Here is a 12,220-nt window from a genome sequence, read left to right as displayed (position 1 = left end):
TGGTACACAAATATACATGTAGACAAAAACCCATCTACACAATTTTTCTAAGTATCTGCTCCATTCACTCCACATTCTGTGGATATGTCTCTCCAACCATGCACCAACAGCCAGACCTTCTCAGAGCATCAAGCTCATTGCTAGATACTGGATTTCTCCTTAGTACAGTGAGGCAGGAAGGAATATCCCATCACCAGCAAGTTGAGATGAGCCCCAGAGGCTCTGATTGGGTACATGTGCTGGGGAGCCAAGGTAGTAAGGTGGAACTGCCTGGGACCAAACACTGCAGGAGACTGGCTTAGGGAGGTGCTAGTAAGGTTCCAAAGGATGTGCTGAAAGGCATGCCTGGGGTAGGGCAGTGCCTCCATCCATCTATTCATTCATCCCATTACCCACCCTTCCAACCGTGTGCTCACCACTAGTTGATACAGCCAGCGATCTACTGAGTCATCCATTCATCCATCCACCAACATGTGTACTGAATACCCTGTAGCTGCCAGGCTCTGGGACCATACAGATGAGGCAGCAGCTGCCTTCTCTCCTTCCCATAAAGTCCAGTTGGTGAATGTCAATGTGTGGACAGGTTATTGAGCTGTCCCCCACAGGGCTATACCACACACCCCACAGAGTCTCTGCCAAATGAGGCTTCCCACTGGAGGACTACTGGGGGCAGCAGAGGATAGAGGGCTGCTGGCCCAAGTCACTTCTCTTCCCACTGCAAACATAGGACCTTAGTCATGCCACCCAGAAGCAGGGATGAAATGATACCCTCTCATGGCCCTGGGAGCTGACACTGTGCTCATGGGGCAGGATGGAAGTCCACAGAGAGGTCACAGAGATGGGACAGTGGCTCCTGACTGGAACACTCCCATGAAAATCAACTGTCATTGCCTAAAGCACTCTACCAGATCTGGGGCATGAAGCCCTCAGCATGACACAACAGACAAGCATGTATAGCCTCTGACTTTACCATCTCACACCAATATTGCAGGAGTCCAGGCCCTGGGAGCAGCACCAGGGTATTTGAGTTTTTCCTAAAATATGAGCTAGAGGCAGAGGCCAGGGGTTTGGTGAATGGGCTCAGACCCTGTGTTCAAAGATCTTCTGTCCTGGGCAGTGAGAAGTCTTAGAGCCAAATATCTCAACTGCAATGAAAACTTCAGAGTATATTTTCCTAGGCAACAGAAATGATTTAGAAAAGCAAACTATTGGGGTTCTCCCCATCCTGATACTGGGTATAGGTCCTAGGGCCTCACATATGTTAGGAAAGCACTAAGCCAAGCCTCCAGACATATAAATATGAAACTATAGGCCTAATGGGTCAGAGCTTTACTTTTCCTTAGGGGCCAATTTCATCTTTTTTCCCTTGAAAAAGTATCTGTAGGACCCGTGTCTAGCTCATCTCAGTCATCTATCCCCATTTCATCTCTGACTTCTTCTTCCTAAAGCAAGACAGCTGCAGGCCTAGGTCTGGAGGAGTGGGTCTAGGAACACTGAACAATGATACACCAAGCTCTGTCTGCAGCTGGTCTCAAGACTGCCTCAACTCTTCAGAACACTGGCAGCGGCAGCACACTGGTGGCTTCTGAGCTTTCTGCTTCCTGAAGCCTGACAGTGAGGCAGTCTTGCTCATCTCCAATCACCTGGATGGGCTACCCCAGGCTTCCCTGTGCTGCAAGGTGCACTGCCCTTCATGCCCTGAAAAATAGGTGGCCACCACCTGTCTCCCAACCAGCTTCTTCTAGAAGTCTTCCCACAGCGCAAGGGTAAGCCACTCTAGCCCCACCATGCGGTGAGCAGGAAAGGAGCTTCCAGGAGTATCAAGGGTCTTGGAACAAAGACCTCCTCCCTATGAGTCACATGACTCAGAAATCGCTGCTATCCACTGGCTGCCTCCACCGGGAAACCACTTACACCACTGTATAGGTAGGTGCCAGTGGCCAGAGACAAGGCACAGCCCCCAGGGGAGTCTGAGTCTCTCTCCTCTAGCCTGATCAGGGAGGTGTCAACTCAGAAGAAGGGAGTTTGATCCATAAGAAAGAGGCCCCTGAAGGGCCTGAAGCACACTCCCCTCCAAAACTTAACTCCATGCCAAGTTGCCCTGGAGTGGAGGCTGTGTGCACATGCTTTGCAACATTGGCAATTTCTCAGAGCCTGCATGCAGCAAGTGATCAATAAACACTCAGTTAATAGAAACCTTGGAAGGGAATGCATTTGTGTCCAACAAGTGATGATCCAGTGAAACATATCTTAGACTCGCTGGAAATGGACACCATTCAGTCACTTATGGTCTTTAACAAGCTTAGGCCCCTGCCTTGGGCTGTAGCTAAGGCACATTTCAATTGTACCTCCTTCATAGCATGTCATTTCCTCCTGGGAACATCTGTACCTTTCAATATTTAATCACTGAAGAAACCTATAGTGCACTTGGGCTATTTCTCTCCTCAGTGAAGAAAGACAGTCTGTTGTCAGAGAGAAAGGACAACCAAGAGTTGAACCAGGATTTGAACATTAATCACTTAGGCACTTACGGATGGAGCCAAGGCCCTAAACAGCTTCATGCTGAGCTGCTAGGGAAAGGAGGAAATAAGAGCTGGACACTTGAGTCTCAAGGCCAGCCTGCAGCTCTCTCCACCTACAGATCAAGAGGAACAGGAATGAGCAGGGCAGCATACATTATATAGGCTGAGTAACAGCCAAAACCTATTTGTGTGTCTCAAGACTCTCTAACACTGAATTACCTTGGGAACTGTGATGGATGCCATGTTGGGCAGAGGAACAGGCTCCTCTATGTAAACTCCACCTCTGCCAGGCTTTTCTATGATTTCTTCAGTCACTCAGCACCCACTACACTTAAGGCATCAAGCCTGGGGTATAAAAATAGATTCCTCCCCATCCACAAGGTACAGATGGCTCTGGAAGAGCTGCATCTTACTAATACCCAGTATAGAAGGCCGGGGATAGTATAATCAGTCACCAACAGGCAATTAGGAAATTAGCCACACACAGACTGGGGACACGGACAGAAAACAGACAAGGGACTATCTCTGGTACCAGCCTAGAGTGACTGCCAGAACAGAACACCAGTGTGCACAAAGTCTGAATATGCTAACATTTATTGACCGGGGAAGGTATAACCAAACACAAAAATCAGTAGAAGAAATTAGTAAATTAGAAGACAATTGGAGGATGGAAGGGGGACCCAAGTTCTCTGAATATAACTTGATAGTGTAGCCAGATAAACCTCTCTGTATTATATGCTTTTGAGATGGGGTCTCACTGTGTCGCCAAGGCTGGCATTGGATTCCAGGGCTCAGGTGACCTCCTGCCTCAGCATCCCTAGTGGCTAATGTGAACAGTTTTTTTTTTTTTTTTTTTTTTTTTTTGACTGGGTGTTTTTCTCCTCTTCCAATTCTGCAGAAGGGATCCAGGGCCTCCCTTGAGCATGCTTGGCAAGCTTTCTGGCCCTTAGCTACAGCCCCCCCCCACCCCATGCAATGATTTTTATATAGCTACAAAGGAACTGACAAGGAACTCATGGCATTGCAGAATGAGATGAAACGATATCTTATACTTCCTGACTAGTGCTAAGGACATACCATCATGTCTGTGACATTCAGGACAAAAACCACACGTCCTGAGTCTCTGTTAAAGCAATAGAAGACATCTATACCCAAGCCCATTTTATGGACAACTGACCTGCATGCCTGGAAAAATGCCTGGTTCAGGAAACAAAGGCAGAGAAAAGGAGCCTCAAGAGGCTGCTCATGACCAGAACTTTCTTTTGCTATAAAGAACATTAATAAGACAGTAGTGAGGTTGCAATAAGGTCTCACACCGGATAATGGCATAACGACATTATTTCCTGGTTTTGATTGCTGCACACTGCAGCTAGATAAGAGAATAGCCTTGCTCTCTGGGAGCACAGCAGAGTATTCAGAACTCAGAAGCACTGTGTCTGAAACAGACCATCAGGCAGGTCAGGAAAAAAAAAACATAAATAGATAGATGGACAGATGGATGAATGGATGGATGGGTAGATAGATGGGAGATGGATAGATGGGTGAGTGGGTGGGAAGAGATGGATGTGGGTGGATGGATGTGTGGCTGGGTGAGAGAGATGGATAGATATGTAGGTGGGAGGATTAATAGGTAAGTAGGAGATGGATGGATGTGTAGATAAATGGATGGAAAAGTGGAGGGAGATGGGTGGATGTGGGTGGAGAAATGGGTACACAGACGAAAGATAGATGGATATGTGGGCGGTGTATGGATAGATATGTGGGTGGATGGACAGACAGATGAGAGGTGGATAGACACGTGGGTGAAAGATAAAAGAATGGGTGGAGGTACACACATATATATAAACGTATAGATAGTTCAATGATGGGAAGGGGAGCTTGACTGACAAATAAGCGTGGCAAAATGTTACCCTTTGAGGAATAACTATGTGAAAAGCATGCAGAACTTCTTTGTGCTATTTTTGCAACTTTCTTCTAAGTCTGAAATAAAGTCAAAATAAATTTAAGCAAAACTAAGGCAATTTGCAAAAACACAGGAGTGGGAGGAACAAATGAAGCTGTCCTTGAGGGCAGGACCATAAAGGGGAGGGACCTTGCAAGTGGCATTCCATTGAAGGAAGTGATACTTCTGTAGTGAGATGTCCTCCTGGGGGCAAAAACAGCATAATCCAACACAGACTGGCTCAGTGGTCCCAAGTTTGGCAGTGGCATTGACATTTTGTTTTATTTTTGAGACAGAGTGTAGCTCTGGCTGGTCTCTAACTCACAGCCATTTACCTCTGCTTCCTAAGAGCTAGTATTAAAGGTGCATTCTGCTACACTGGGATATTAGTAGATTTGAGTGTTTGTTTTGACAGGGTTTAGCTCTATAGCCAAGGATGGCATCCAATTCCACAATCCTTCTGCCTCTGCCTCCTGTGTGCTCCTAAGTGTGTGTACCACCCTGTCTAGCTGGTCCCGAGACCTGCATATATCATTGTGAGGTAAAACAACTGAGTAAGGCTGGTGCTGCCTGCCTCTGAGAACCAGACTATCATTATGAGTTGACGACAGTAAAGACACCCAAGAGTCCTGAACATCTGCTCCTACAGAGTTACCTGTCTGAACTCATACTGTCCAAGCCCTGGTCACTGTAATGGCCAAAAAATGAGGACTGTCAGCTATAGTGACCACCCTATAACCTTCAGTTGTCATCTAAAAATTACTTCCACTGAAAAGGACCAGAATTGCCTTGAAAAATGATTAATTCCAACACCGGGACAGGAAGTACTTTGTCAGAGGGCTCGAACATCTTGTCCCATTGTGAGCAGGCTAAGAAGCCAAGGGCTGAGGCATCTACAGCCCAGAGGAAGGACTCTGAGCACATATACAGGTCATAACCCTATGATCACGCTTTGTCACTGGGGTTCCTGATGACACAGTTCTAAAACACACAGCAGAGTAGGTATCCTCTCTGGTCTCAGGTAAAGTATTCTATACATATTTAAAACTGTGACACAAAGAGAGGAAATTCATGCATCCTGTCTTTCCCATGTGAACGACACTTCAAGGTAATCAGAGGCAAAGAGAAATTTGCTTTCAGAAATGTGTGGGTTAATCAATGGAGCAAGAACTATAGACATACAAAAAACGACCAGTCTGAAAAATCTGATGAAATGATGGAGGATCAGTATCAGCTCAGGACACCACAAAACCAAGTTCTCAGCACAAAAGGAGATTTATCTGCCCCAGAGAGACATAGGGCAGGGAATACAAGACAAAGACAGGACAGACAAAGACAGGAGATAGAGAATAGGGAGAAGAGGAAGGGAACAAGGGAGAAGGGGCCAAAGGCATCTGTCCTCGGGGGAGGGGACAACAAAGAACTGCCTCTGGATAGAGACACACACGGCCCATAGGCAAACAACAGCTTCTAAAGGTAAAGGGGGAAACCCTGTGTTAGGATGAGGTGCTTAATTTTGATTGGCTATATTAGTCTACAGCCATATCACCCTAAATGTGTCATATCTCATCTGATTTTGGAAGCTAATTGGACATATTAATTAGGTGAGCCAAAGGGGCTTTTGATTGCTGGACTTCAATACTTTGATAGCTGGATTTTGGTAGTCAGTCTCAGAAGGAGGAAGTGGCCAAAGAAGGGGAATAGACCTTTGTGGCTAGCTTTAAGAAATATAATCCATTAAGAAATGTAATGGTTTTTAGCAAGGCAGAGGGAATGGGGGAGAAGGGCAAGGCCTGTCAGGGCCATGTTTGCCATGTTCTGGCTGGCGAGAGTCCCTTCAATGACTGCACTTAGCAACTGCCGTGATATCAGGGACAGGATGCCTTGGAACAACACACAACAATACCATCAGAGGTCTGCCCCCGAGACCAACCACAGCCACCACTATGAGAGAGGCGTGGCAGAAGGGGGAGTCCACAGGCCACTATTTACAGAGTCAAGGTGGGGAAGTTCCAGCCTTGGTGAGCTAGCCACCTGTGGTAATGGCAGTAATAGAAAGAGAAGGCACCAAAAGGCTGAGGAGACACACCAGCCGTTCCCACCCACGGACCCTGATGAGTATCAATTCAGCGTTGTCAAAAAACCATGAGCCTATCGGGGAAATCCGAGCTCCAGTCGGTCTCTGATGCAATCAAAGAAAAGCTGTCTGTTGTTCTAGTTGCCATCTTGGTCTCTCAGCTTTTGTCATTAAAACATATTGAGCTATCTACTAAAATATTTACAGATGAAGCGATAGAGTGCTGGCTGGGCTTTGCCCAACACACCCAGGGAGGGAGGGGCAAAAGCCAGCCTGGCTTAGAATCCGCTTCTGAGAAGCAGGTGTGAAAGTCAACAGGCGCCTCTAACACACACACTCTGCTCTGTTTCTGTGTATATTCAAAATCTTTCATAATTACAAAAAGACAAAAAGAACTGACTGTTCAGAGGTGCCTCTACACTGTCAGGGTAAATGCCTTAACAGTTACCAAGAGTGGATAAGACAGCTCCTTGAGCAACACTGAGAAAAGAACTGTGGGAACAATCCTAGGATGCCAACAATGCTGTCCTACAGCGGAATGGCCAAGTATGCCCTTCAGACATTTTTCCTCATGAACCATCACCTTTAGAGCCCCCCCCCACTTCCTCATCTCTATGGGCTCTGGCTGGTTCCACACTGTACCTTCAAATTGTTTCACAGTGGGGAACACCCTGCCACTGGCCTAGACTTGCCTCATATAGTGACCAGCTCTGGGCAAGCAGGACTGATGCTCTCTTCCTGTACTTGCTTCTCAACAGCCTCAGCTCCTGAAGAGTATTAGCTGTGACAACACTGTCATGCATTGGGGCCACCAGCATGGGCTCTGGAGCTAGCCAGGCTGGCTTAAGTTCTTACTACTCTGGCCACATAGTAGGATGACTTAGTCATCTATGCCTCAGTTTACCCACCTGTAAGACCAGAAGGACAAGGAAATTAAGAGAAAGACCAAACATGAGATGCTATTGGGTTGTGACTCCAAAAACTCATGTTCACCTCCTCCTTACTCCAAAGGTCAAAATTTGGCCAGCAGAAGCCATGAGGGGAAGGCTGGCAGATAACTGGGTCCCAAGGGTCTCCCATAGCCCCAGTACATAATAGAACCATGAAGGGAAGGCCAACAGACAACGGGGTCCCAAAATATTCCTGAAGTCCCAATAGGTAGCAGAACAATAGGTAACAGAAGCTCTGAAAATTCTGTGTTTGAGTCACTGAAATCAACTCAGTTTTCATGGATAGAGGTCACTGCTTTCCCAGATTCCAGCTGCTGCCGCATCTTATCTGCAAATCACAGGCTATGGCTGGTTTTTGTGAGGCAGCAGGCAACAGGCACATGTTCAGAAGGAAAGTGTCATGTGGGGGGAACATCCAAGTCCACGTTCCTCCTGGTCCAAACCTATCCCCACACACACCAATGTTGGCACAGGCCTGTCCCCACCCACAACTGTGCTTACACACACCTGTCCCAAATCCACACCATAGCATCTCTGGCTTGACCCACTCATAGTTGTGACCCATTCCCCCATAAGTACTTTCTTGTACTCACGAAGAAAGTGCTTTTCCAGTAAGGCGATTTCCAGATGACCCTTGATCTCGTTCAGCCGATCAAACTCTGTCCTGCTAAAGTCCTGGACACCTGCTGCCATGATGAGGGTCCCTGGACCAGCCTGGAAGGGAAACACTAAGAGTTCAGAGGGTTATGCTAAAGCAGCCTTGCCCGATCCCAATTGGTTTTAGGGGGGCCCAGAGCCTTGGGATGGCAGCCGCAACCTCCTTTAGTGCAGACAGATCACAAGGAAAAGTATATTGCGGTCAAATATAATGGCTCTAGGACCTCCAAGAGCATCTTCCTGAACAAGGAAAGGAAACATGAGTTCTACAACTGTGTACTAGCACACCCACTTACCTCAGTATCTCAGACAGTGTGTATCTCCTCAGACCTGACATAGGTCTTAAGAAATAACACAAAAATCAAAACCCTATGTGAGGGCTGGGGACATTGTTCAGTGGGTTGTCACACTTGTCACAAAATGAAAGACAGAACTCGGCTCCCCAGAACTTACATAAATGCCAGGTGAGCATGGCAGCCTACTGGTAATTCCAGCCTTTGAAGGCAGAGACAGGGAATCTCCAGGGAAGACGGGTTAGCAAGATCCACTATCACTGAACTCTGGGTTTGATTGAGAGATCCTGCCTCAGTAAATAAAGCAGAAGAGCAATGGAGGATGACCCCTGACATCAACCTCATGCCTCCACATGCATACATGGCAAATGCACTCACACACATACCTACACGTGCAAACATGCACACCACACATAACCGCTCAAAAATGGAAAGGGTATTAAAAACTTCATTTCTGTCGATTTGTTTTGGAGATGGTCTTATAATACAGTCCAGACTTATCTCAGATTCATGATCCACCTGCCTCAAGCTCTTGAGTATGTATCTCAGGCACTAAGCCTCTCAATGATAGCATTGACTGTGGTACTACAGAGGGAAAAATCATGGCACTGTCCTGGTCGGGATGCCTGGAATAACTATAACCCAACCAAAGCAGTTACCTCCTAGTGGAAGTCCAAGGGTATCCCACACTGAGTAGACCAGAAGGGAAAAACAGCTTCTAAATGAGGCCTATGAGGAACCAAGATGAACACACTCCACACCAGGTCCTTCCTGTAGGCTCCCTAGAGAGCAAATTCTACCACTGCCCTAAGGACTGACTAGTTGCAGCTTCCACTGCCAATGCCATAAGTGCTGGACATGGATATGCATCCTGCTGACCACAGCAAAAAGAAAGGAACCCCATCCGGCACTGTGCAGCCTCCCAGGCTACAGTGGTAACTCATGTGGTCATCTCCACAGCTGCACTCTGCTACTGACATAGCAAAATGGCACACCAGAGCCCTGCAAGCAATAGAGGGGACCTGACCACCTTGCCTGGGCCCCCAAACCTCTCTTAGGCCACAGGACAGCTGGGGTAGCGCTGTGGATATGTTTACCCTTCAGGGGCCATAGCCTTGAGTGAAGGGCTGGCAGAGACTTCACACAAAGCCCCCCCAGTCCATGGATACTCTGCCTGGGCACCTAGCCTGTACTTCCAGCTGTCTTTACCAGGTTTATGGGCTATGAACCAGGTCCCTTGGTACAGTAACATGTGAAAGCTTGGGATGGCTGAAGGCACAATAACTTCTGCTGTACAGTCTATCCACAGGGCCCTATGGATGTCCATCTCCAGACCAATGCTGACAGATGAAATCCCGCTAAGAGGCATCTTTTTAGAAGAGTTGGGAGTTCATGAGTACCCTGGCACTCCAAAACCCCTGTCCAAGACAAGAAAACTCCCAAAGAGGACATGCACCCACCTGTGTTCCAAGTCACACAGCAGTGGACCCTAAGAAAGCTCACTGTCAGGTAGGAAACCAGATGACCCCAAGCCCAGAAACACCAGGCAGACGTCTGTCCAGAGGTGGCTCAGACCCAGTCAACTCCAAACTAAACACACAGAGTCAGAAGAGAGGCTATTGAGACTCATTGTGCAGTGGCCTGTGTACAGGACCCCACTTATATAGGCTATCAAACTTGTAGCCAAGCCTGTCTCAACTAGCCCCTGGCACATCAAAGGCAGATGGGTAATCAGATGCCTGAAGTGGATGTACATGAAGGGACCCTGGAACTCACACAATCTCAAATGCAAAAATCAGGACACATGTAAGATGCTCTGGGCCAGTGGTCCTGGCCAGCACCTAATTCCTAACTCTGCCCCTTCTTGACTTCCCATGGCTTCACCACCTCCTGAAGGGGAAGCAACTATATGCTCTCTCAGGGTTTCTACTCAGGCTGGTTCTAGCATGTGCACCCTGATTTCTTTGTCTCCATCTCTTCTGGCTTTCTTGTCTCTGCACCTTCTCCAAGTTCTCCTCATTTTCTGTGTGACTGAGTCACACCTAGCCTCCCCGCCCCCAGCACGTTAAGACAAGCCCTATTTTAGGAAGGAGGTCATCAATGCTGAATTGAAATGGGATCCAGCAACCCAGGAGCTCTACAGCCTTGTTCCCACCTCATTGCTAAGAAATGCCCCATGCTCTGACTGCAGTCTGATCTAGCCCTACAAGGAAACTGTTAAATATTTCACTAGCTCTACTCACAGCACCAGCAGGATTACAGTGCAAGTACTATGTTGGGCTTCGCAGGCCAGTCTGCTGTCCCATTTGTCAGGCAAATGTCCTAGGGGAGCCATAGGAGTAGGCACAGCCCATGCAAGGTAAGTGAGGCCCTGCCCAGTAGATAACCAGCTGTTAGGTAACTGTTATGAGTTACATAGCCAAGAAGATCCCATGAACAAGAGGCAAACACTACACAACACAGACCATGTTAAGGGCAGTCAGCACCACCAGCCCATTTACTCTACTCCACTCAATTCTCAGCGTGTCAGGCTAGGAAGGGTGAATCCCAGGTGATAGGAGTAAGAAGGAAGCTTGGAGAGGAAGCAGGGCCTGCCAGCCTGTAAGCCAACCTTCCCGGTAGGGAGCGGGGATAGCCACACAACAGGCATGCAGCAGGTGCGGAGGCTGGCAGGGAAGGCAGAGGGGGCGGGGACAGAATGGTCAAACTGATATGCTCAGCAACCTGCCAAAAGCAGCCAGCTCCTCTCTGGATAGCTAGCTATACATGTGTGCACTCATTTACATCCCTGCATGGGATTCCCACACCTGGCCTGAGGGTCATGTGATTCCAGTGGCCTCAGCACAGAAGAAGCCACGGCTCAGGGGAGTCCCTTGACCCCAGCAGCAGTGAAGGTAGGCCTAAGGGGCCTGGACAAGTGACCAGGCCCCAGGGTACTGTGCTGAAGTTCTGAACTGAATCGTTCTGCAGGTGTCATGGTTCCCTAACTGTCCCTTTCTCAGACTCTGAAGGAGTAACAGCGACCTGGAAGCCAGGGGCCTGGACACAAACTAAGGCTGGGACAAAACCACTGTAAATTTACACAATAAAGTGAACATAAACATGGCCATCTCTCTCATGATAAAAACCCAGGCAAGCTGGGATGTCAATTTTGTCTGAATTAGCACACAGGGTGGGGGCAAGGGAGCATGGGCCTGTCAGCCAGTCATAGGGATGAACTGTCTGGAGGAGGGCAGCTCTCAGCAGACATTAGAGGCCCCATCACTGCCTCATAGGAGTGGGATCTGGCCTATGTGGGCATGTGACTTACAGACCAAGCAATACTGCAAGCTGGAGGGTACTAGTGTCCCTCAGTGGGGAGGTTACTAGAAGCAGAACCATATTCCACAGTGGAAGCATGGATGCCTGCTGAGTGGGGCAGCTCAACACCCTTCAGAGAGCTCCACAGGGTGCTGATGAATGGGGGTCTGTGCCACCTCCACCAGGGGAATCCACAGACCCCACACCTGGGAATGGAAAACAGCCTTGTCACCTAGGAAAACCACCATAGGGTCCCTCAGAAGCACAGAGCCTCCTCAAGACCCAGTGATTCCAAATGCAAACAGATGTTTGTGAGAAACTATATTCCCAGGTGTTCTGTTGCTTGTCAGAGCCCAAAAGTGTAAACAAACCTAATGTCTACTAGACTATACGTGGATAAACAAACATGGGTCCATCCAAACCCTGGGGCTTGTTTTGCTTATTTTAGGAATTTGTTGTTGTTGTTTATTTTTGAGACA

General features: G+C 48.0%; 1 protein-coding gene across 1 annotated transcript in view; it reads right to left on the bottom strand.

Moving 5' to 3' along the window:
- Positions 1-12,220, bottom strand: part of Gramd4 (GRAM domain containing 4) — a 75,351-nt gene that overhangs the window by 26,734 nt on the left and 36,397 nt on the right. Inside the window, exon 3 of the mRNA XM_051189566.1 lies at positions 8,085-8,205. Within this exon, the coding sequence (XP_051045523.1) occupies positions 8,085-8,205 (121 nt within the window). The remainder of the gene's footprint in view (positions 1-8,084; positions 8,206-12,220) is intronic.

Source organism: Phodopus roborovskii, unplaced genomic scaffold, assembly GCF_943737965.1.
Source record: "Phodopus roborovskii unplaced genomic scaffold, PHOROB, whole genome shotgun sequence".
Taxonomy (NCBI): Eukaryota; Metazoa; Chordata; class Mammalia; order Rodentia; family Cricetidae; genus Phodopus; species Phodopus roborovskii.
Note: the sequence above shows the minus strand (reverse complement) of the source record. Positions and strands in the feature narration are given on the sequence as shown.